Source organism: Herpailurus yagouaroundi, unplaced genomic scaffold (genome assembly GCF_014898765.1).
Source record: "Herpailurus yagouaroundi ecotype Mexico unplaced genomic scaffold, PumYag 139, whole genome shotgun sequence".
NCBI classification, from domain to species: Eukaryota; Metazoa; Chordata; class Mammalia; order Carnivora; family Felidae; genus Herpailurus; species Herpailurus yagouaroundi.
In genome coordinates, this window is record NW_024412394.1 from 66,073,323 (window position 1) to 66,100,331 (window position 27,009).

At 39.7% G+C, this 27,009-nt stretch overlaps 1 protein-coding gene and 1 long non-coding RNA gene across 2 annotated transcripts in view; one reads left to right on the plus strand and one right to left on the minus strand.

Annotated features, from left to right (window-relative positions):
• The first annotated feature begins 4,347 nt into the window (after nucleotides 1-4,347).
• On the plus strand, nucleotides 4,348-5,638 carry LOC121029861 (uncharacterized). The gene is made up of 2 exons (XR_005789944.1): nucleotides 4,348-4,816; nucleotides 5,051-5,638. It is a non-coding gene; the product is annotated as an uncharacterized LOC121029861 (long non-coding RNA).
• Nucleotides 5,639-8,367: 2,729 nt separating this feature from the next.
• Nucleotides 8,368-27,009, minus strand: part of SEC63 (SEC63 protein translocation regulator) — a 75,468-nt gene continuing 56,826 nt past the window's right edge. The window contains exons 18-21 of the mRNA XM_040474315.1: nucleotides 26,439-26,540; nucleotides 22,993-23,091; nucleotides 11,490-11,594; nucleotides 8,368-10,491 (exon numbers count right to left, since the gene is read on the minus strand). Coding sequence (XP_040330249.1) covers nucleotides 10,348-10,491; nucleotides 11,490-11,594; nucleotides 22,993-23,091; nucleotides 26,439-26,540 — 450 coding nt within the window. The 3' untranslated portion in view covers nucleotides 8,368-10,347. The remainder of the gene's footprint in view (nucleotides 10,492-11,489; nucleotides 11,595-22,992; nucleotides 23,092-26,438; nucleotides 26,541-27,009) is intronic.

The following is a 27,009-nucleotide window of genomic DNA, read 5'->3' on the forward strand; positions in this document are numbered from 1 at the left end:
GAGCACCAGGAGGCAGGGATCACTGGGGACCATCTTGCAGGCTACCTATCATAACCTTTGTATAAACATAGAAAAATGTATTTATCCATTCCATTATCAGTCGACATTTGGGTTGTTTCTAGTTTGGGACTCTTATGAATAGAGCCTCTACGAACATTCTTAATACATGTCTATCAACACATATGTGCATGCATTTCTATTGGCTAAATACCTGAAAGTTTAATTACTATGTCCCTGCCTATGCATAAGCTCAACTTTAGTAACTAATGGACAAGTGTTTCACAAAGTGATCTACAAATTTATATTTTTACCAGGAGCAGATGAGATTTCAACATACTATGTGTCCACCACTTGGTATTGCCAATCTCTTTCACTTCTGCCATTCTGGTGAACATGTAGTGATGATATCTCAATGTTCATCTCCCTGATGGATAAAGAACTTGCACACCTGTTCACGTATTTGTATTGCTCTTAGGACATAGTGTTTTGTGAAGTGTAGCACACATGGAGACATGGCACTCAGATCCTCCTTCAAGGAATGACATGCTGCCTACTGGCAGGGAGTATGGTCAGGAGACAGCCTCCAGCCAACAGTTTCTTCAAGGTTGGCCTTGAACCTTGTCAAGGTCCTGCTCTTCCTGGGGAGCTCATGCTCTGACTGAGCAAGGCAGAGCTATAAAGGCACAGCCATTTCAGCCTGAAATGGGACATACTAATGAGTGACATTTACTCCTGAGCACCTCCCGGTTGGCCCAGGCTTTGCTAGACCCACATCAAAGTTCAGCTCCTTTCTCACCCCATCCTGCTTCATCCCTGTTTTATTCACAATAAAATCTTGATTTTTTTTTTTTTTTTTGAGAGAGAGAGACAGCGCATGTGTGCTTGCATGCACACATGCACCCATGCAATTAGGAGAAGGGCAGAGGGAGAGGGAGAGAGAATATCAAGCAGGCTCCAAGCCCAGTGCAGAGCCTGACACAGGGCTCGATCTCACGACCCTGAGCCAAAATCAAGAGTCGGACTCTACACTGACTGAGCCACCCAAGTGCCCCGACATCTTGCTTCTTAATAAACATCTGGTACCACAAACTCCTTCTCAGTGTCTGTTTCTGAAGGACTCGATCTGTGGCACAAACTGTCTTTTCTTTTTTTTTTTTTTTTATAAATTTTTTTTTTTCAACGTCTATCTATTTTTTGGGACAGAGAGAGACAGAGCATGAACGGGGGAGGGGCAGAGAGAGAGGGAGACACAGAATCGGAAACAGGCTCCAGGCTCTGAGCCATCAGCCCAGAGCCTGACACGGGGCTCGAACCCACGGACCGCGAGATCGTGACCTGGCTGAAGTCGGACGCTTAACCGACTGCGCCACCCAGGCGCCCCACAAACTGTCTTTTCAAGTCTATTGCTGATTTTCCTATTGAGTTGTCTTTTTTTCTTCTTACTAATTTCTAGGAGTCTTTTGTTTAGTATGGATTCAAGTCCTTTGTCAATGACGTGTGTGGCAAATATCTTTTCCCACTCTAGGGCTTTCGTTTTTCACTTCTTTATTGTGTCTTTGAAGACCAAAAGTCCTTCATTTGGATGTAATTCGATTTCTCAAATTTTTTTCCTTTTTAGACATGCCCTTTGTATCCTACCCTGAGGTCATAAAAATCTCTTATATTCTAAAAGCTTTCATTGTTTTGCCTTTCAAATTTAGATTTACAAGCCACCTGGAATTAATTGTTTCATAAGGGATGAGACAGAGGCCATGTGTCAGTTCCCCCCCACTCCCCCGCCACCCCCAAATGGGTATCCTATTGTCCCAGCTCCGCATTTTGAAAACACTTTCCTTTCCTTCACTGTTTTGCAATACCAACTTGTCACGTATACCAGGTGTGTGAGTCTGTCCACATGTGCGGGGCTGTTTCTGGATTTCCCTTCTGTATCACTGGCCTTTTTGCTTTTGTCCCAATACCACCCTGTCCTCGTTCCCATTCCTGTTCAAGCCCCCTTGGAACAGGGTTTTGCCTCCAGCTGTTCCACTGCAATTGCTCTTAGGAAAATCTCAGGTCAATTCTCAGCTGTCATTTTACTTTCTTTCCGAGCAGTAGGTGACACCAATGGCACCCCTTCTGCTGACACAGTGTCCTCCTGGTCACTGCACTCTTGGTTTTCCTGCTCTCCTTCTCTGCCTCCGGCACCACTGCCTTCCTCCCTCCCCGCCTCCAACCCTGTAATGTCAACCCCCCTCAGGGCCCAGACCTCTACTCATATTTCTTTAGGGATCCCATCCAGCATGTAAATGCCATTTAACCCCAAATTTGTATTTCTAACTGGACTTTGTTCTCAAACCCGACTCCTACATCCAGCCGCCTCACTAAGATGTTCATATGAAGAATCTCAATCTAACATATCAAAACAGGACTTCTAACTTTTCCTCCCAGATCTGTTCCACCTCTTGCCTTTACCTTCTCAGCTGATGGCAACTCCCTCCTTCCACTTGTTCAGACACATCCTTAGCAGCATCCTTACTCCCTTCTTTCTCTCATAGCAGCACATCCGACTCATTGGACGAGCCTGCTGGCTTTACCTTCAAATATGCACAGCCCAAATCCAAACACTGCCCCCTGCCTCCACGGCTGCCACACCGTCCACGGCTGCCACACCATCGGAGCCTCCATATGGGCTGAGGCACAGCTATACTACCTCACCTATTGCCTTGTAATGTATGTAAAAACTTCAGGGAGGTTTCTGCAGTAACCTCACTGGGTCTTCCTGCTTCAAGCCCCCTCTCTTTAGTCTGTTTCTGTTTGTTTGTTTTAAACACAACAGCCAGAGGAATCCTTTTAAGACACAAGCAGATCCCGTCCCTCCCTTGCTCAAAAACTTGCAGTGGCTCCCACTTCACCCAGAGTAGAAGCTGATGTCCTTACAAGGGCCTACAGGGCCCAACCTGCTGTGACTTTGCTCTCTCTCCCCTGATTCACTCTGATCCACTCCCTGGCCTCTTGAGTGCTCTGCATACAGGCCAGGCCGCTAGTGTCTTGGAGCCTGTGTGTTTGCTTTGCCCTCTGTCCAGAACACTCTGCCCCCAAATCTGTATGGCTAACTTCTTCATTCCTTCAAGCCTTGACCCAGATGTCAGCCTTGAGATGAGGCCCGTCTTGACCATGAAAACTGAAACTGTCCTCCCTGCCTTCTTTACCTTTCTCTACTTCTTTTTCCATTACACTTAGCAAGTTCAGATATACTATTTACATTACTTATCTGTTATGTTTATTGTTCATTCTTTACCCCCTGGTAGAATGCATGGCAGGGATCTTTTCCTGCTTTTTCTGTTCTGTTCTCTTTGTGTCCCAAGCACCTGGAACAGCAAACAATAGTCTACTATTAGCTTTGTCCTCTGCCCCTCCCTACACCCTCAGGCCCCAGGCCCTGGAGCCCGAGAGGAACCTCCTTTGGGGAGGAGGGTGCTTCCTGTGGTGGCTCTGCTGTGGGAGGCTGTGTGGCACAGGTAGACACATGGGTTGTGGACTGTGTGCAGCAGCCTGTATGGAAAGGTGCCTGCATCCCTGCTCCAGTTTTGTCACCAGCTGTGACGAGTCGCTTCTCTTCTCTGGGTCTTCCTTTCTAGGTCTCTCCCTCACATCAACACCTGGCCCTCTGTGGGTAAAACCGGGAGGGCAATTTACTTCAAACTAGAGCTGAAGAGAAGTCATTAACTTCCCACAACAGTGCCACCCCACGGAGGTAGCTCCCAAGACCAAAAGCCAGGGATTTTGGGGGCGCCTGGGTGGCTCAGTCAGTTGAGCATCTGACTTCAACTCAGGTCATGATCTCAGGGTTTGTGAATTCAAGCCCCACTGTCAACCCAGAGCCCGCTTCAGATCCTCTGTCCCCTTGCCCTCTGCCCCTTCTCCATTCGCGTTCTCGGTCTCAAAAATAAACATATAAAACTAAAAAATGTTTTAAAAAACCCAAAAACAAAATCCAGGGATTTTGTTTCTAGTCCACATTACAGACAGTTTATGTGGACAGTTAGGGAGGATTATAAATACCTTAGTACCAAATGCAAAGTAAACTTTGCAAATCATACTGAGATGGAGGAAGGCTTCCTTTTAAAAAAAATTTTTTTTTCTCACTCTAAATTTTTTTCTCTTTAACACACATTCAAAAATCTACTCAAAACTCAGTTTTAGTATTACCAAACCCAAACTCCCATCTGAAATGTGCTCTTCCTGAAGTGTCACTTCTGACATTTAGTGAGCTACCCTGTCATGAAGTCAGCAGACTTGAAAGACGTGGGGGTTTTCAGTGTATAAAGAAAGAATGCTGTGAATCATAACACTATAGTTTCATCTCCAATTCTCAAAAGCACTTCACTGAAAATCGCATTAATCCTTGTAATTTCCATGATAATAGGCCTGGATCAGGGTTTTGTGAGGAAGGGGCGGGGTAAGTGGGGCCAGAGCTCCTGGGGATCGTGGGAAAGACTAAGTGCAGAGTTCTGACCCAGGAGTTGGTTGTGGGCAGAGCTACAACTTCAGGACACTTGGGAGGGGTGCCTTGCTTCCCTTTGGCGGGGGCACCCCTCCTGGTGCTACCTCTCCACTCTGTTTCAGTGTGTGTGCGCTATCGCGTCAGGGAGACCAACTGTAGGCTTTTGGAGAAACTTGGAAAGAGAAGTTCAGCACAGCCAGTGACTGAAGTCCCAAGGACGTGGCAGAAAATCAAGAAATAAAAAAGCTGGAGAGACACTAAGAGAACACTGGATGTTAATCATACTGGCATTTCTTTTTTAAAGGCTGGAGAAACTTTGGATGCGATTATAAAGTAAGTAGACTAATTTTACAAAGATATAGATGCAGACTAATGCATAGAAATGAGGGAGACTATAGTTATCCTGGTAATATTATTGGATGTCTCAAATGCAGCTCAATCATCATGATTTTTAAAGTCTCGCATTAAATTTTAGTCACATGCCTCATTCTTGATCAAAATGTCTATCAGCAAATTTGATTCCCCTCCCCATTCATCTGCATAATCTCTAACTTTGACTTTTCACAGTCAAAACCAAAAATAAATCTTCCTTCAAAGGACGATCCCAGGTGCCAGCACGACTCTTGAGAGTATTTCAGAGCTTCCTCAATTTCAACCAAAGTCCAAAGATTCCCTGTAAACAGAGGTACTATGTATTTTGAATTCTGACTTTTGACAATTTTCCACGGGAATCTCATGTTTCTGCACACCTTGTGAGAGGAGGCACAGAGCTTTCTTGTTCCAGACTATCTTTTTATGTAGGAAACAACCTTGGAAGAGAGAGTTTTCCCCTCTTGGACAGCCTTGCTTGCATGCCCTTTAAAAGACTAGGCTTCCTGAGCTGGAAATTCCTCAGCTGTGACAGCCTCTACCTGGGCTACTCGGCATCGCCCCCATGGAACTTGGAAGACCAGAGGAGCAGATGAGGAACAGGAAGCTCACACAGCCAGAGAGCCTTCTGACCTGGGACTCTCCTGTCTTTGGCCAACGTCCATGACACTGTGGCCGGTTAACTTGTTAGCTTGCACACAGCGTCTGACCCTTCATAGTTGTTGACACCAGTCACCCCCGAAACTTAAATCTCATAGAATAAAAGGCTTTCTTTGTCCTACCTGATTTTCCACCTCTCTCAGGCAAACGATCTAATACAATTCCAGTGCAATGAATACGTATGGATTGTCTTCTGGAGTTTGTTGCAAATGCACTTAATATTTCCAGCCAGAAAAATGAGACGTTAATATAATGTATTAAAAGACATATGTAAGAGAGACAATGGTTAGATAGGACTAAAAGAGGTTAAAGGGGAAGAAGGTAATCCTAGAAGGTGGAAATAAAATAAATCGCAAAGCACATATTTAATTTTGGTTTAGTCCCACAAGCGAAACCCTTCTTTGCTTAATTGAAAATTGTGGCCCTATCGCCCTCTACCGGAATCAGGCTGGAAACTACAGGGAAATTGTTTGAAGTTGCTCTTCATGGAATCTGCTCACATCTCTGTTATGCATTGCTACCACTTTCCAGACTTCAGGTGTTCGGAAAGATAAAGGAACACAGCTCCCTTTGCATCTGCAGCCTGACAGGTTAATGCTGAACCACCTCATGCTGAAAAGAGAGTGGGCAGTCCTTCCCAATACTCACCTTTAATTTGTAGCAGCCAGATTACAGGACCACTAACAGAACCACTAACAGTAGCCTTTGCTGGACATCCCAACAGGTCGTCCCTAGCACTTCTGCCTCCACCTACCCCACTTCTATTCCATGGACATCTGCTTAGAACCCTTCCCTCATCTATTAACCCCATCACCAAACCTATTCAGTTCCATCTCAGAAAGTATCACTTTGCTCCTGGGCCCTACAGGACTAGACGGAATGCCAACTCTTCCAGCAGAGTAACATCACACTGTGAACTCAAACGGTGAATGCCAAAAGTCCAAACCTTCATTTTAGTTTAAATGTTACCCTATCTAGGGGCGCCTGGGTGGCTCAGTTGGTTGAGCAGCTGACTTCAGCTCATGATCTCACAGCTCGTGAGTTCGAGCCCCGTGTCAGGGTCTGTGCTGACAGCTTGGAGCCTGGAGCCTGCTTCGGATTCTATGTCTCCCTCTTGCTCTGCCCCTAACCCACTCACATTCTGTCTCCGTCTCTCTCAAAAATAAATAAACATTAAAAAAAAAATAAAATAAATGTCACCCTAACTGTACCTAAAAGCAGCCTGCCTAAATGTTTTGATCATGCACTGAAATCAGAAAAAAATATATAATGCACCAATAAATGTATTATTTATTTACAAATTATATAAGTGTACAATTGTACAATATATTATGTACATTATAAAACACACAAAAATAGAAATTTAAAAGGATGAGAGTAAATACAAATAACCATTTTACCTTTTCCCCACGGACTGATTATCTGCATACCCCAGGGATATATAACACACCCACCTGAAACCACAGCCCTAAAGTATGCCAAGGATTGCTGTATTTGGATTTTTAGCTCAAGTTACAGAAAAATGTGCAAGATCATAGCTTTTACAGTTTTGCAAAATAGCCCTAATATCTAGTTTAAATGTGTGAAGATGTTTGACACTAACTTAAGATACATTAGGACCAATCACCACACAGCCAATGAAATGGTACTTTATGGTTCAATGTTAGCCGTTTCATCTTAAGGCAAACTTAAATGGGGGTTTCATAAAGTAAGAATATTTGGGGACAAAAATGCTTTCAAGAAATACTTAAAGGATGACAATTTGCCTGTTTAAGAAAAGCAAAAAACAAAAAACAGCTAGTACCTAAAAAAGTAATTCCTCTGCCTACAGTGGAAAAGACTTTAAAAGCGGTGGGGGCACGGGGGGGCGGGCATCCCAAACAATGACCATTAGCTAATGCAAACGGTTTAGAATGGATTGCCACACATCTGCCTGTCCTGATACCAGTGAGTCCTTAAGAACATGAATTCTTTGATTTCTATAGCCCCAGTATCCAATCATTGCCCTGGAAACATAGAAACGCAGTGAATATATGACATATGATGAACAACCCCTCAAATACATAGACCGCGAGTTACATTTGAAATAACTGTTGCGAAAGAACACTTCAGCATCTGGTTTTGATTTGTTGAAGCAAAGAACTAGATAGACATCATGGTCAGCAATACACTCAGAGTTTCATTACATTCCTCAACATCCTCCCACATCTTTTCCCCATCAGTCAGTCCTTTGGCATCCCGCAACCCACAATGCTTCCACCCAAGGTCTGAGCTTCCCACCATGCAGCAGAGTAAAACAGCAAGCCAGGCTTGTCCTTCTCCACCCCTTAGTGCAAGCTGGGAGAAATGTAAGGGTATTACCCCACACAAAGTGCTCCTTAATTTTAAAAAGTTATTCATGAAAACTTAAAAACTTTGTAGAAAGGACATGAACATCTGACTTTTGAGATTGGGATACACACATGACAAACACCATGGGGCCTCAATCAAGTTTTATAACTGCTAGACTTTCAAGTGTGGTCTCCTCATGGAAGAGTTATCTTCTAATAGGTACTTTGCCGATTTAGAGAAAAATACTACACAATTTAAATAAATTTCATAAATAATGTTTCACTTTGTGTACACAGTTTTCATCTGTATGCTCGATTATTCTGTTGACAAAAGTTTCTTGATGAAAACAAAACTGAAACTACACTAAGAGTTTACATTAGATTAATGCAAACCAGGGTCAGTTATCAAATCTTGATCAGGAGAAGACAGGATATGGAGTTTAGAGATTTGCTGAAGAGACGGGGGAACCATAAACCGAAGGCTCAGTTCTTTCACTATTGCAATATGGAGGGTTTTTTTTTTAGCTAAAGTACTTATTAGAGGATAATGTACTTACTTGGTTGGGAAGTACATATAGATCACCCAGAGGGCAAAGGAAAACAGACTAGTGGCATTTTCTAAGGTCAAGGTGATGCTGTTTTTTTAAGTACTATGGTGAGTTCTTAGGTTGTGAAATCATCCTCTCTAAACACAGAAAGCCTCTGTAAGACAAAATGGCTACTAGAATAGAAATACTTTCTTGAAAATTATCTTTTAAGAAAACCAGGACATGTGTACATTACACACTGGTTCGTTCACACGTTTTCTTGAACAACTCCTTTTGCTTGATGCTACGGGCAGGGCTCACTGCCTTCTACCACACTTAGGTGACCAGCAGCTGTCTCACCTGACAGTCTCACCTTCCCGGCAAAACCTAACTCAAAAATTAAACCCTCTACTTGCGAAGAGAAACAACTCCTCAGTGGCACTTCTGCCTGCCAAGGAAGGGTCTAACACCTTTAAAGAGAAAAACAGGTGATGGAGTTTCCAATGGAGAAATCGCTTTGAACATACTGTAGAAAATATTACATCCTAAATTTAGAACCAGGAAAACCATTCATGTTTTTGGTAATTTTCACATTTTATTTCCAACTACTGCAGTAACAAAACACCAGTGGTAATTCTGAATGGAAAGTGGCAACCTTTTAAATCAGTAAGGTCACAAATCAGTATTCCAACAGTACTTTGGCCTATGGAGATTTTGATAGGAGAGGGATTATTACAATCAGTCCTGTAATATTACAGACATACGCTTCCTCAGTAACTAGTAATAAAAATATTCATCTTACCTCAGTGATTCATCATGTATACATTTCTACTCTCTATAAGCACTATCCTTCGGGGTTGCAATGTGTGAGGGGGAAACTCCTCCCACTCATACGGTTTTCTATGCCATACAGACACAGTGGCCACTTGAGCAGTAATGGACATTATTATATTTTAGTTGAAAAATAAAAGAATGAATTATCCTATTATATGCTTTCTCTGGGAGTAAAAAGACACACCGTTACAAATGTAAAATGAGTCAAACTTCTATTTTATTGACAGGAGTCCAAAATGAATACAAAAAAATGCCTCCACTGCATGTTATCTATTTTTTTCCTTAAAAGGTTTCTGAGTCAGGTAGATTAAAAGCTAAGAATGTATTTTAGCTTTTATAGTGAACCTTTTAAAAAAGGCTTAATAACATGAGTCACCAACATCAGAGAACATATGGTCCCACACTCATTTTTAGACCTATAGTTTATAAAAAGAATTAGATCCTGCACTGATCTGCTAAAATAGAGGCTTAAAAATGTTTTAAGCCATTAAAAGCCATTTTTATAACCTAATAACTCTGGGCTTATTAAGAAAAGGAAAATCCCCAAATGTAGCCCTCTGTATTATGTGGAATGTGACAGAATGCCAACTTATGACCAAGATAGATAAAAATAAAAAGTTTAAAGCTATGAATAGAGCTGTTATAAATAGTTTTGTATCACTGCAAAATGTCAATAAAATGAATGATAGAGCTTATCAAAAGATTAAAACTTGAGCAGATGTTACTTAAAACGTATGTGTGGTGTTTATCATCCTCTAATGTTTGCTACAAACTAAAGCTAAACAAAGAAAAGTTGCTCACTTATAGATTGGTTTTCATGTACCTTTACTTTTACTGGGACCATAAAATGATCGGATAATACATAGCCCACACTTCTGGACAGTTATAACAAAGGGTTTATTATCGTTTGCAGATGAAATAAATGCACCATCCCATTCATACGTGAAAGGCTCTAACAAGCCTTAAGCGTTTCGGACTGCACCAAGGCACCACCACTGCCCAGTTGTATTATGCACCCATTTCGAGTAAAGAACTAATACCTCCCTCAACAGCAGTTCTGCACTGTTTCTGGTTTATTATACACTTCCGAAACAGCAAAAATTTGCAAGTATGTGCAAATATTGTGGTCCAGTCATAGTACTGCTTAGTCATCATCTTCCTCCTCTTCTTCCTCTTCCTCAAAGCTATCTTCAAAGCCCTCACTGTCTTCCTGGTCTTCATCCCCCTCTATTGCTGTATCCCACTGTGGGTGATTTTCCGGTACAGGCTTAGCCTCGTGAACTTCCAACTATAAAGAAGAATTAAATGCAGACATGAGAAATTTGGGAGGCATAGTGAAGAAATATATGATAAAAGATTTTCTTTGACTGCAACAATTATAAAGAAATAGATTTTATGGTTCTAACTCTAAATTTAACATATTTGCTTATAACAGACATTCATCCCAGAAATAAAAAGGCAATCTACTAACATGCAAATGTCATTAAATTTCTAATACAATTTGACATTTTAATTTTACAGAAACTATACTATTTACTCTGTAGCATGGAAGATTAATAATTGTGACTCTTGAGCAACAACAAGGTACGTCTCAAGAAGTCTGCTGAGGGAAGAAAACCTCAAGTGTGACTTTTGCAGCCTCCAGCTTCCTGAAATAAAATTCTGTAGACAATGGAAAGAAATAGGATATCCTCGTGGGAGAAAAACAGGCATGCCTTTACCAGCTCCCTATACTTTGGGACTCCCAGCACACAGAGCAGTAATACTTCAATACAGCTTTTACACAAAAGAATGCCTTTTATAAAAACCTCAAGGGAAACTGGTAAACACTGACAGGAATGTGCTTCAAATGATACTTACACAAAGTATATACTCTGATAAAAAACAAATTAGTTTTAGAAATTAATGAACACTCCAAAAGAACCTGTGGGAAAATACATGTGCTTTTCTTAAAAAAAAAAAAAAAAAAAAGAACCCAGCTGGTGAGGCCCTATAAAGTTATAGCATATAAAAGCATATTAAGAGTATCTCTTAAGTAATTTATAGTTAACATTCTAAATCCTTCTAATAATTCATTTTCAAGGTTCTAAAGTATTATACTCCTTTAATTCAACAACTTAAGTTAATTATGGAAAGAGCAGGCCATCAAGAATATCATCTATGAAGTATAAGATGACATCTTTTTCCCTCTGTTACTCTACATTTCAAAACTAGAAATGCTTCCCTAGTATATTAAGCACTTATTCAAACAGGAAACCGTATTTATTGAAGAGTCACTATTATTACCTTCAGGGGTTTAATCTGATCCAAACCCATATAGGAGTCTGATCTCAGAAACACTGTATACTGATAATTTCCAGGCTTGCCTGGTGCAGGAAACTTCAGTTCTACCTAGAGAAAAACAAAAAAACAAAAAAACAGCACTTAAAATCCGTATTTGAGAAACAAACGAAACAACAATTCATTCTTAAAGTTCCTAGGTAAGAGTGTTTAACGGGCAGGTTTATTTAAGCAGATGACATAGGGAGCCCTAACAAACGTTACAAAAGTTGGAACCCCAACAAATACATATATATATTTATGTCATTTATTATATATACTATGTAAAAAAGAAACCAAATTAGGCAGGACTGATGAGGTTAACTTGTATCTCTGCAATTCAAGAAAACATTTAAAGCAACCAAGTTCTGTATTAACCATCACACCTTGACAACTTGAAGAAATGAAGTAGGGAATAAAGGAAAATAAATGAAATGTAAAAATAACATAGGCTTCACCAAATAGGCAATTCTTGTGTGATTTTCTTATTTCTAAGATAAATGCTATGAGATAATGGAAAATACATGTATTTGTCTCTACCCCCAGTTCCTGGCACAGAGCAAAATCCCTGTAATTTCCTAAGTGATAAGAGCACTAGGAACATCTTTTGTTCTAGTATTTGGTCTGTGACCCTGGTTTCTGACACTGAGCTTGTAACACCTGAAGAATTACTTGGATAATAGTAATGGGTTTTGTTCAAATGAGGTGACCCTTGATGAGCACCTAGATGAGGTCTGGTCACCAGAAAGACCAAGCCATGATTAGAAGTCTGGAGCCCTCAGCCACGGCCACCCATTCTCCAGAGAGGGGCTAGAAACTGAGTTAATGATCCATCATCCCTATGTTGATGAAGCCTCCATAAAAATCCTCAAAGTAAGGGGGTGTTCAGGGAGCTGCCAAGTTGGTGAGTACATGGAAGTGCTGGGAGAACGGTGTGCTCAAAAGAGCATGGAAACTCCATGCTCCTTACCACATACCATGTCCTATGTTATCTCTTCCACTTGAATAGTCCTCTGTATCCTTTATTACATTATTTTATAATAAACTAGCAAGTATGTTCCCCTGAGTTCTAAGAGCCATTCTAGCAAACTGTCAAACCCAAGGAGAGGTTCATGAGAACCCCAATTTATAGCCAGTTGGTCAGAAGTACAGGTGACAACTTGAGACTTGCAAGTGGCATCTGAAGCACGTAGAGGGAGAGGGGCAGTCTTATAGAACTGAGCCCTTACCATGCAATATCTGATCTCAACTCCAGATAAAGAGAGTCAGTGTTGAATTAAACTGCAGGACACTCAGCTGGTGTCACAGAAAATTACTTGGTGTGGGGAAAAACCCCCATACCTGGTGTCAAAAGTGCCGTGAGTGTGATAATAGTGTGTTACTAAGAAACACACAGGGGAAGTGAGTTTTTCCTTTACAAATGCCCAATGCTGGGGCGCCTGGGTGGCTCAGTCGGTTGAGCGTCTGACTTCGGCTCAGGTCATGATCTCTCAGTTTGTGGGTTCGTGCCCTGCGTCGGGCTCTGTGCTGACACCTCGGAGCCTGGAGCCTGCTTTGGATTCTGTGTCTCCTTCTCTTTCTGCCCCTCTCCCACTTGTGCTCTATCTCTCTCTGTCTCTCAAAAATAAATAAACGTAAAATAAAATAAAAAAAAAACAAAAAAACCCAAAAAAACAAATGCCCAATGCTGAAAATACCATACGCTTTCACTCATATGTGGAATCTAAAAAACAAATTAATAAACAAAAACCAGAGTCTAACCTATAAATACAGAGAAGAAACTGATGGTTGCCAGAGGGAACTGACGGGCACGGGAGGAGGGGATGGGCAAAAAAGGGTGAAGGGGAGTAGAAGATACAGGTTTCCAGTTATGGAATGAATAAGTTACATAAACAGAAGGTACAGCCTAGAAAATATAGTAAATAATACTGTAATAGCACTGTATGGTCTGTAGACAGTAGCTACACACATTGTGAGCATAGTATAACATACAGAGAAGTTGAATCACTATGTTAAACACCTGAAACTAATATAACATTGTATGTCAACTATACCCAAATTAGAAACAAATTTTAAACATGCCCAATGCTTTAAAAAGTCAAGAAGATATTTATTTCCTATCAAATCACAAACTTCATATACAAAGAGTTACAAACTCTTAAGAGTTTCAATTCCAGGGGAAGGAAGATGCCGAGGGAGTAGGAGGACCCTATGCTCTCATCATCCCACAAATATAACTAGATAACTATCAAATCATTCTAAATACCCTAGAAATTGACTTGAAGACTAGCAGAACAAACTCCACAACTAAGGGTAGAAAAGAGGCCACATCAAAGAAGAAAGGAAGTGCGGAGATGTGGTTTGGGCAAGAAATGGATTATGACCACTGTGATGGGGAGGGAGCCAGGGTCGTGAAGAAGGGCAAGAGACAGAGACAAACTAGCCACAGAGGAGTGCATAGGGAAAAGGAATCCCCATAGTAACTGGCTTGGAGAGCACAAGGGCCTGAATTTCTTGAGTTCTTGCAACCAGCAGGGTTTTTAGCCTGGAGTTTTAAAGGTCAGCATACTTGGCTCTGGGAGCGCTGGGAGGACATCGGGGCTGCTCTTAGAGAAAAGGCAGGGCAAACAGTCCACAGACATACAGTGTGGAAACAGTGACCTGAAGAGTGCATGGGGTACACAGTGGGGGAGTGTATTTGCTCATCTCACAGGGCACTGCTGAGAAACAGCATTCATGGAGAAATCCCTGGCCAGTGCCATTTCCCTCCCCACCGCTTCAGCATAAGCACAGGGCCACCTGCGGGAAGCAGCACCAATACTACCTAACTTGCTTACACTAAGCCCCCACCCTCTGCACTCCAGTACAACTGCCCTCCCAGTCACACTTGCTTCAGTCCCAGCACAGCGGAGCCCCAAGTTTCGCAGGGCCTTGGCTCCCTTGGCGGTGGCAAAAGGACACATTTCACAAACAGACCAGAACACACCTAGTTAAAACTCAGTCACGTTCAGGCTAGGGACCAAACACTGCCTACCAACAAAGAGACCCTCTGCAGACAACTGGCTTGCAAAAAAGCAAAGCACACACAGCACACATTGGAGACACCCCCTGAAGCACCAGACCCTGGGGGAACAAGGGACACTACACTGCAAGGCACTACAGGACCTCTTCTAAATAAAGCCATTACCCTCAAGAACAGGAGACACAGCTGACTTTCCTAACACAGAGAGACAGGCACAGGGACTTAGACAAAATGAGAAGACAGAGGAATCTCTCCCAGATGAAAGAACAGGACAAGGCCACAGCAGGAGATCTAAACAAAACAGACAGAAGTAATGCCTGATAGAGAACTTAAAGCAGTGATCATAAGGATACTCACTGGATTTGAGAAAAGAGTAGAGGACCTCAGTAAGACCATTAACACAGAGATAAGGACTAACAGCAGAGATAAAGGGATCAATAAATAAAATAAGAAACACGCCTAAAGGAATGAACAGCAGGCTGGCAGATGCAGAGGAACGAATTAATGGCCTAGAAGACAGAACAATGGAAAGTGATCAAGCTGAACAAACAAAAGAAAGGAGGATTATACAAAATGAGAACAGACCTAGCAAACTCTGTGACTACATCAAACGGCAGTAACATTCACATTATAGGAGTCTCAGAAGAAGACAGAAAAAAGGAGACAGAATTTATTTGAAGAAATAACAGCTGAAAACTTTCCTAATCTGAGAAGGAAACAGATAGTCAGATCCAGGAGGCACAGAGAACCCTCAACAAAATTAACAAAAGCAGACCCACACCCAGACATATTGTAATTAAAATGGCAAAATATAGTAATAAAGAAAAAGAATGTTAAAAGCAGCATGAAAAAGAAAAAAAAGACAACTACATACAAAGGAAACCCCATAAGGCTATCAGCAGATTTTTCAGCAGAAACTTTCCAAGCCAGAAAGGAGTGGCATGATATATTCAAAGTGTTGAACGAGGAAAACCTGCAACCAAGAAACACTATCCAGTAAGGCTATCATTCAGAACAGGAGAGATAAAGAGTCTCCTAGACAAACAAAAAGAGTTCATGACCACTAAACCAGCCCTGCAAAAAATATTAAAGGGGACTCTGAGTGGAAAGATCAAAAATGACACTATGAAGGTAGGATACACAAAGCTGTAAAACTGAATACTTCTGTAAAGAAATCAGTCAAGGAACTCACAAAATAAAAGGATATAAAATGTAATAACATATACCGAAAATGTGGGGAGAAGAGGAACAAAGAATGGGTTCAAACTTAAACAACCATCAACTTAATACAGGCTGCTATATGCAAAAGATGTTATATACAAACCTAATGGTAACCACAAATCAAAAATCATTAATAAATATGCAAAGAATAAAGAGAAATCCAAATATATCACTAAAGAAAACCAGCAAACCATGAAAGAAAGGATCAGAGAAAATCTTTAGAAACCACAAAACATGTAATAAAAGAGCAATAAATACACACCTATTAATAATTACTCTGTGCAAGGCTTCTGGGTGGCTCAGTCAGTTGACCGTCTGACCCTTGATTTAGGCTCAGGTCATGATCCCAAAGTTGTGGGAATGAGCCCCGCATCTGGCTCCATGCTAAGCATGGAGCCTGCTTAAGATTCTGTCTGCCGCTCTCCCCCACTTTCTTTCTTTCTTTCTTTCTCTCTCTCTCTAAAAAATAGTAATCATCATCATCGTCACCATCATCATCATCACTCTGAATGAACACTCCAATCAAAAGACACAGGGTGACAGAATGGATAAAAAGACAATACCTATCTATATGCTGCCTACAAGAGATTCATTTCAGACCAAAAGACACCCGGCAGATTGAAAGTGAGGGGATGGAAAAACATCTATCATGCAAATGAATCTCAAAAGAAAGCCAGAGTAAAAATACTGATATCAGACAAAATAGACTTTAAAACAAAGACTGGAACAGAAGACAAAAAGGACACTATATAATATTATAAATTAAGGGGACAATCCAACAAGAAGATATAATAATTGTTAAATATGTATGCACCCAACATGAAAGCACCCAAATTCATAAACTAGTTAATAACAAACATAAGGAACTGATCAATAATAATACAATAAAAGTAGAGGACTTTAACATCCCACTTACATCAATGGAGAGATCATCTAAACAGAAAATCAACAAGGAAACAAAGTCTTTTTTTATTTTTATTTTTAATGTTTATTTATTTATGAGGGACAGAGCATGAATAGGGGAGGAGCAGAGACAGAGGGAGACAGAGAATCCGAAGCAGGCTCCAGGCTCTGGGCTGTCAGCACAGAGCCTATTGAGGGACTCAAACCCACAAACTGTGAGATCATAACCTAAGCCAAAGTCAGACACCCAACCAACTGAGCCACCCAGGTGCCCCAGAAACAAAGGCTTTTGAATGACAGACTGGACCATATAGATTTAACAGGTATATTCATAGCATTCCACCCCAACAGCAGAATATACATTCTTTTCAAGTACACATGGAAAATTCTCCAGGACAGGTCACATATTAGGTCACAAAACAAGCCTCAACAGATTCAAAAAGATCAAAGTCATACCATGCATCTTTTCTGACCACAACACTAGTCAACCTACAAAACTACAAGTCAACCACAAGGGGGATCCCAGGTGGCTCAGTCGGTTAAGCATCTGACTCTTGGTTTCAGCTCAGGTCATGATCTTGCGGTTTCGTGGGTTCGAGCCCTGCAATGGGCTCTGCACTAGATCTTTTCTCTCTCCCTCTCTCTGCCCTTCCCCAACTCACACTGTCTCTGTCTCTCTCAAAATAAATAAACTTAAAAAAGAAGTTAACCACAAGAAAAAAAATCTGTAACCACCATAAACAAAATAACATTCCACTAAACAATGAATGTTTAGGGAGAGAGACAGAGAGAGACAGACAGAGAGAGAAAGAGAGAAAGAATGAATCTCAAGCAGGCTCCACGTTCAGTGCAGAGCTCAAGCCAGGGCTTGATCTCATGACCCTGGGACCATGACCTGAGCCGAAATCGAGAGTCAGACGCTCAACTGACTAAGCTGCCCAGGCACCCCTACCAAGTGTTTAAAGAAGATTTAATACCTATTCTTCTCAAACTATTCCAAAATACAGAAAAGGAAGGGAAACTTCCAAATTCATTCTATAAAGCCAGGATTACCCTGATACCGAAACCAGGTAACGACGTCACAAAACAAGAGAACTACAGACCAATACATCTGATGAAAATAGATGCAAAAATTCTAACAAACCAAATCCAGCAATACATTACAAAAAATCATTCATCGTGATCAAGTGGGATTTATTCCTGCGTTGCAAGGGTGGTTCAATATTCACAAATCAATCAACGTGATACAACACATCAAGAAGAGAAAGGATAAGAACAATACGATCATTCCAACAGATGCAGAAAAAGCATTTGACAAAGTATAACATCCATGCAGGATAAAAACCCTCAATAATGTAGGTGTAGGAGGAACATGCCTCAACATAATAAAGGTCATATATGAAAAACCCCACAACAATCTCCTCAATGGAATAAAACTGAGAACCTTTCCCTTAAGGTCAGGAACAAGACAAGGATATTGACTCTTATTTTATTCAACATAGTACTGGAAGTCTTAGCCACAGCAATCAGACAACAGAAAAAAAAATAAAAGGCATCTAAATTGGTAAGGAAAAAAGAAATCTTTCAGTATTTGCAGATGACATAATACTATATATGGAAAACCTGAAAGATTCCACCAAAAAACTGCTAGAACTGATAAACGAACTCAGTAAAGTCACAGGACACAAAATCAATGTACAGAAATCTGTTGCATTTATATACACCAATAATGAAGCAGCAGAAAGAGAAATTAAGAAATCAATCCCATCTACAAGTACACCAAAAACGGTAAGATATCTAGGAATAAACCTAACCAAAGAAGTGATACACCTATACTCTGAAAACTATAAAACACCAATGAAAGAAACTGAAAATGACACAAAAAAATGGAAAGACATTCCATATTCATGGACTGGAAGAGCAAATATTGTAAACATGTCTACACGTTCAATGCAATCCCTACCAAAAAGCAATCTACACGTTCAATGCAATCCCTACCAAAATACCTACACCATTTTTCCAGAACTAGAACAAATAATCCTAAAATTTATATGAAACCAGAAAGACCCTGAGTAGCCAAAGCAACCTTGAAAAAGAAAAGCAAAACTGGAGGCATCACAATTTTAGATTGCAAGTTATATTACAAAGCTATAGTGATCAAGCAGTACGGTAATGGCACAAAAACAGACGTGTAGATTAATGGAACAGAACAGAAACTCCAGAAATAAACACACAATTATGTGATCAACTGATCTTCAACAAAGCAGGAAAGAATACCCAGTGGGAAAAAGATGGTCTCTTCAACAAATGGTGTTTGGAAAACTAGACAGCAACTGCAAAACAAAGAAACTGGGGGCAACTGGGTGGCTCAGTAGGTTAAGCACCTGACTCTTGATTTCGGCTCAGGTCATGATCTCGGCTCAGGTCATGATCTCACAGTTCGTGAGAGTGAGCCCTGTGTCAGGCTCTGCACTGACAGAGCAGACACAGCCTGCTGGGGATTCTCTCTCTCCCTCTCTCTCTGCCCCTCCCCCACTTGTGTGCATGCTCTCTCTCTCTCTCTCTCTCAAAATAAACTTAAAAAAATTTTTTTAATGAAAAATAAAAATTAGGGGCGCCTGGGTGGCGCAGTCGGTTAAGCGTCCGACTTCAGCCAGGTCACGATCTCACGGTCCGTGAGTTTGGGCCCCGCGTCAGGCTCTGGGCTGATGGCTCGGAGCCTGGAGCCTGTTTCCGATTCTGTGTCTCCCTCTCTCTCTGCCCCTCCCCCGTTCATGCTCTGTCTCTCTCTGTCCCAAAAACAAATTAAAAAACGTTGAAAAAAAAAATTAAAAAAAAAATTAAAAAAGAAAGAAAGAAACTGGACCACTTTCTTACACCACACACAAAAATAAATTCAAAACAGGTTATGGACCTAAATGTGAGGCCTGAAACCATAAAAATCCTAGAAAAGAACATAGGTAGTATCTTTTTTGACACTGGCTATAGCAACTTTTTTCTAGGTATGTCTCCTGAAGCAAGGGAAACAAAAGCAAAAATAAACTATTGGGACTCCATCAAAATAAAAAGCTTCTGCAGAGTGAAGAAAACAATTGACAAAACTAAAAGGCAACCTATGGAATGAAAGAAGGTATTTGCAAGTAATCTAATAAAGGGTTACTATCCCAATATATAAAGAACTTATAAAACTCAACACCCAAAAAACAATCCAATTAAAAAATGGGCAAGACATGAACAGACATTTGACCAAGAAGACCTACAGATGGCCAACACATGAAAAGATGTGCATCATCACTTACCATCAGAGAAATACAAATCAAAACTACAATGGGGTATCACCTCACACCTGTCAGAATTCTGGCTAAAATCAAAAATGTAAGAAACAACTGGTGTTGGTGAGGATGTGGAGAAAACATAACCCTCTTCCACTGTTGGTAGAAATGCAAACTGGTACAGCCACTGTGGAAAACAGTATGGAGGTTCTTCAAAAAGTTAAAAACAGAAGTATCCTACAATCCAGCAATCACACTACTGGATATTTACTCCCAAAATACAAAAACACTAACTCAGAGGGATATATGCATCCCTATGTTTACAGCAGCATTATTTACAACAGCCAAATTATGGAAGCAGCCCAAATGTCCATCAATTGATGAATGGATAAAGAAGATGTGATATATACATACAATGGAATATTAGCCATAAAAAAGAATGAAATCTTGCCACTTGCAATAACATGGATGGAGCTGGAACGTATAATGCTAAGTGAAGTCAGTCAGTCAGAGAAAGACAAATACCATATGATTTCACTCATATAAGGAACAAAATAAATAAGAAAAGGGGGAAAAAAGAGAGAGAGAAACCAAGAAACTGCCTTTTTAACTACAGAGAACAAACAGATGGATACCAGAGTGGAGGTGGGTGGGGAATGAGTGAAACAGATGATGGGTATTAAGGGCATTTGTTGTGATGAGCACTAGGTGATTATAATAAGAACTTAAAAAAAAAAGTTCATTTCCACTTAGACAAAGGAAGAATAAATTAAGATGTCATTTGGATGTTTTGACAATCTGCCTCCAATCTCCAAAATCCAGATTTTGTAAGCAAGATTATATATTAATAATCAAACTAGAAAAATCATGGGAGCATCCTTTTTTAAAATTACTCTCATAGTTTGACCTTTCTAAGTCACCACAAAACCAAGAAAACAGAAAAGAAAAAATTACTAAATCACACTGCAAAAAAAACTCCAAGTAAATAAATGTTTATATTTTTGCCTAGTAAAAACAACCATAAAAGTAAAACAAAATGGGGAGAAATATCTGCAGCAAATATCACCACAGGTTGATTTCATAATATTTAAGACAACAACAATTGCCCAAACCAAATTAAAAGACCAATAAAAATGAACAATGGTCACAAAGAGAAGTACAATTCAAATACACTGAAAGATGTATTACTCTGAAGAGAAATACAATACTGAAACTACACTGAGTATAATTAGGAAAAACTGATTCAGTCAAGAATCATCAATTATATTAAAATGAGTGGGTAAAAGACAGAGAACAGGATATTAATATTAACATAGTGCCCAAGTAGCACCCCAAAGATTAGAAGAAAAAATACCTTTTACAGTAGAGAAGCCTTAACTAAATGTTCAACCATGGTATCACCAATGTGGGGCAAACTGATATAATGTGCCCCAATTTGATGCACTAAGGTTACATCACTTATGTAGTATTTTTACCAAAAATATTTAAGATGAATACAATTATGAGTAACCAATGAGACAAAACTGAGGGATATTCTACAAAATACTTTGTCTGGACTCTTTAAAAATGTTGATGGCATGAAAAATTTAAAAACAAAAAGGCCAATGAAGAGTTCTAGAATAAAGATGAATGACAACCAAATTCAATGCATGATCCTTGACTGGATCCTGAATTTTAAAACAAAATAAAAACTAATTAAAAAAAAAAAAAGGGATGTCTGGGTGGCTCAGTCAGTTGAGCATCCCACTCAATTTTGGCTCAGGTCACGATCCCAGGGTTGTGGGATTGAGCACTGCATCAGCACAGAGCCTGCTTAAGGTTCTCTCTTCCCCTCTCCCCTGACCCCTCCCACACATGTGAACATGCTCTCTCTAAAGAATAAAAAAATAATTTGAAAACGAAACAAAAACTGTAACAGGCACTAGTGAGTATTTAGGGAAATTTGAATATGGACTGCATATTAGATAAATACCATATCAATGTTAAATTTCCTGAATATAGTAATCTTATTGTGCTTATGTAGGAGATCACTCTTGTTCTTACGGTACTCTGGTAAAACTTAAATTTAAAAAATAATAAAACTGCTCTATTCAAAAAAATAACCTTAAGTTAGCTCTGTCAAATAAACAACAACAAACTACTTCATACATTTACTACTTGGTAATAAAGGGGGAAATGTACTTTTTGTATTAAAAGTGAGGGGCACCTGGGTGGCTCAGTCAGTTAAGCGGCTGACTTTGGCTCAGGTCATGATCTCACGGTTCATGGGTTCAAGTCCTGCATCAGGTTTCATGCTATCAGCTCAGAGCTCAGAGCCTGGAGCCTGCTACGGATTCTGTGTCATCTTCTCTCTATCTGCCTCTCCCCCGCCTGCACTCTGTGTCTCTCAGTAAATAAACATTTAAAAAAATATTTTTAAAATATTTTTAAAAAATCAACATCACAGTACTATCTTGAAATTAAAAAAAAAAAACCCTTGCTCTTGTCCACCAAGTCCAGGTAGAAAGAACCTTCCTTCTAGAAAAGTAACATGAAAAAAATCAAGAAAAACAAGAAAAATAGAAAGGAGTTGCCAAGGGATAAAACATGTTCATCACGATGGTACATGAGTGATGTCATGAACAATGAATAATGCTACATAATCAAAAATTCCACTCTAAAAATCTAATTAGCAATTCTTACATTCATTTTTAAGACCAAAGGTCTTAGCACTAATCCAGTGAAGATAAAAATTGCAGATTTTTGTAAAATATAATTAAATTCTGGACAGAACAAAAGGCATATGTTCTTAGACACTGACAGTGAAAACTCCCCAAAGTAAGTTGAAAACAAGCTTTTAAGACTAAGAAAGTTGCCTACTTTTAACAATGCTATATAAACTTCGAATTAGTTCCCCCCAGGCACCAGAGAACAGTTATAAAAGGTGCCTTAACAAATACAATACAATAGGCCAAATATGATAAGCTGAAATCTAAAAAAGATTTTATGAAGCAGCATGAAGGTGAGATGCCTTACATTTGTAAAAACTGAAATAATGTTGTTGGATACTTACCTCTTCTGTATCTTTTAGCGTACACACGTGATATGGCATAGATATTAACGTCTGTTCCTTCCTATCTGCAATATAAAGCCACCACCATTCTTGTTTCTCCTGCAAAGAAAAAAAAAAAAGAGACGTTATCAGAAAGAACTAGAGAAGTAACTGTCTGCCGTGTCTCATTCTAGAGGTATTGTTCTGGTTTTGTTCACTGCAGTATCTCCGGCACAGACACAGTGCCTGGTACAAAATAGATACTCAATAAATGTTTACTGAATGAATAAACTCTTCTTAACCATTTATAGATCTGCTGTCCAAAAGAATTCTGTATGTAATATGGGGGTTTCAAACAGTCCCTTAAAAAATGGTAGTGATGGGCCTCTGTGTTAAAAACCCCTGATTAACCTTAAATGACAAGAGATATAATAAAATAAAATAAAACATCATAAACTATTACAGGATCATCCAGCAAATAATCTTAGTCATCTTACCTAGTAATAAGCAAAAGCCAGAAAGTAAGAGCAGAAGGGACTTGGGCAACCAAATCGGAAATCATGAAAATACACTACTCATAAGAGATCATCTGATTTAAGAGCCTATCTAATACCTTTCACTGCACATGATTTTAATAAGCACAACATTTTTAGCTGTACCTCAGAAAAGATTAGGAATAAAAAAAGAGCTCAGTAAAGAAACTGCCACCAGAATGTACAATGACAGCAGGAAGAACTGACAGGAGACAGAAAAGTATTTTAAAAAAACAATGAGAAGACACAGAAGTCTGGAGGCAACAAACTTCAGTGTGCTCAGCACTGCTGTACAGAACTCATCAATAACTGTTTAGTCATGTCTTAGTACCCTCTGCTTAAGAACTGGTCAGGGAAGAGATCTTCTTTAAACAAATTAAAGAAAAATGTTTTGGAGCTAAAACAGACTCTAGGATAGTCTAAATACTCATTTAACCAAAACAACACTAGACTATTCTAAATTCTCAATTACCCAAAAGAAAGTTAGAAAAATAACTTTTTACTGAAAACATTATCATAGGGAAAATGTCTTTTGAATTCAAAATCACTTGTACTTGCTATTTTATTTTAACCACAAGACACTGAAATTTGATTATTTGATAATGCTACACTGAGGTTAACTAAAAATTCTTGTAAACTACAAAGTACAACATTAATAAGCAGAATAAATAAATCTCAAGTATATGATTAATTCAACTTCTGCTTAACCCAAAGTGGACTACCATAATAGGTATATATATATGTGTGTGTGTGTGTGTGTGTGTGTGTGTGTGTGTGTGTGTGTGTATGTGTATTTGTCTACGTGTGTGTTGCACAAAGTGGATAAAAACATTATAATGGACTCAAAATGCAGTATTAATTTCTGCACCTTATGGGCCAGAGTCTCAGTCACAATTACTTGATTCTGCCACTGTAACATGAAAAGAGTAAGTGTGACTGGGTTCCAATAAAACTTCATTCATAAAACAGGCAGGGAGGCAGACTTGTCTACAGGCAGTAGTTTGTCAATGCCTGATTTAAAGCCACATAGACCGGATTATTTCACTTCTCTAAAACCCTGCTTTTCTTCTCTATTAAATGAGGAGCATCTACCTCAGGCTGTGTTGTGAAGATGGACTGAGATAATACAAGTAAATTATATATTAGAATGTCTAGCACATTGAGTGTGATAATCACAATTATTAATGAAATGATCTCATTACTAGAACACACATGTAATATAAGAAGCACGGGACATGTTTTAAGAATGTGCGTATCTTCTTTACCTCTCCACTAAGAGAATGCCTTTCCTTCCCTCTCCCAGGCTATTTGATTAAAATGTGATTCATTCAAGAATATTTATCAAGAAGCTGGTGAATATGAATCCATGGCACTGTACCTGTGCCTAGACTCTTTGATGCACATGGTGAAAGTGGAAAAGATGTTCTACCATGACTTATTCACACTTTCAACACAATAGCTTCTCTACTGTGTGAGATTCCCCACCATTCTTAACATATTAAGCATAATGAATGAGTTTCAGTTACATGTAAGTCAATTATAAACATGTAACTTTTAGCAATTTAAATGGGTAGTGTGATAGTTAGGGTAGCTCTACAGGTACACGGGAAGGTAGACATTAGTAAAATCCTAAATAAATTTTGTCTGATAAGTGGTACTTTTCGAGATGTTTACCGTGTAGTTGTAGATTAAATTAGAAAAAGGCATTCTCAAGGCTAAAATGTTCTAAGGGAGTGAATGGATGTTTTGCTTATTAACTAAGCATGGTCTAAAATGAACTGTCTGTTACAAGGGTACAAATTATGCAGCTTATAACATCCCATGGCACTTTTAAAACCAATCAATGAGTGAAATTTACTCGCTTGATTTCGGGAGTCTTGGGGTTGGCAGACTACCACTGCAATGGGCAAAATGCCCCTAACAGATGGGCTAACGCTCACGACACGCCAGCAGATCAGCACGCACATTAACATGGAATCCTGGGCTGACTTTCCTCCAAGTCAAAACAACAGTCTGCAGAGCCACTCATTTATTATTAGGGAAGCCAAATTACTTGGGAATTTGCCTTCAGCAGCCCCCAGCAACTCTGGATTGACATTCTAAAGCAGAAAGCAGATTTATACATGAAATCACCTGCCAAACATGAGTGCCGAGCATAAGATTCTGTGGCCAAGCTGTGAGGCAGTCGGTGCAACAGCTTCCTTGAACTAAGAGGCAACCAGTTCTCGACCTCTGGCCAGAGACAGAATCGTTGCAAAAGCAAAGCATTGTGTAAATTCCAAATTCATTTGAAAGACAAACAACTCAAGGAGACCAAAAGTTGAGCAGGCCACAACCACAAGGTAAACAAGGACAGGAGAACAAATAGCACTGCAACAATCTGTCCTGAGCTTGGGGCTCAGTCATTCTGAACTCTTACTGAACTCAGCTGGTCCCACAGCCCATGGGCTTGCCTATTCCCGGGGAATAGGGCCAGAGCAAGTGCAGTGGCTCCAGGTGGCCAGTACAGAGCCATCAGAGAAAACTCATGGGAAAAATTTAAGAACTTTTTTCATTTTATTTAAAACTCGACAGAAGTGAGAGACTCACAAAAGCTGTGTAATCATAGGCAAAATATGCATTTGTCTGACAGACTGCCTGAACTACTAAAGAGAAATCAGCAGTCAGCACAACCTTCAGTAATATAGGCACAGAAAAGACAGAAGCACAGGAAACCATATAAATACTTAGAAAGTTAACAATCCTCCCATTATAGACCACATTCACTAAATCTAATTCATACTGAAATGTATTCTTCAAACTGTCACCTATCAAGAACGGACCACATCAGCACATTTGAGCCAGTACACACCATGGAGGGATAAAAGGCAACTGAAAAATACCTGAAGAGAAAGTAGATGGAATAAGGAAAACGCTGAGTCATGAATAACTCACCTCGGGAAAGTAAAGACTATAAACAGGATGTGTTATCTTTGATTTGGTTTCCAGTAGAGCTCTCTCCTTTCGCTGTATACTTTGTTGTAATTCTTGCCACTCCTAGGTAAAGTAAAAATCAAACATTTGAAATCGTTTTGAAGTTTCCATCTTCTTCCAGCTATTATTCCTGACAATGCTAACTACTACTGAGTTCAGTCCCAAAGACCTGATCATTTCCCTGCTCTAAACTTACAACACATTATTTCATAAATCAAATCTAACCCTTCGGCATCAACTACATGGGTCGTGATCTGATCTGAGCCAATCTCTTCAGTCTCCTAACACTGCCTTCCTCTTTGCACTTTCTATTCTAGTCATTTCGAACTATCTTGACTTCTCTGAACTCACCAAGCTATTTCACTCCTCCTAAACCCTGTTTGGATTTGTTTTCTCCCTCTGTCTTTAACCTGGCAAATCCTCCTATTATTCCCTTAGGAACTGCTAAAGCCTAAACCATGAGTTCCCAAATACCAGAAATTTCCCTCAACTTGAGTTGATCACTCCCTCCTCTGTGTTATCACTGTACCTG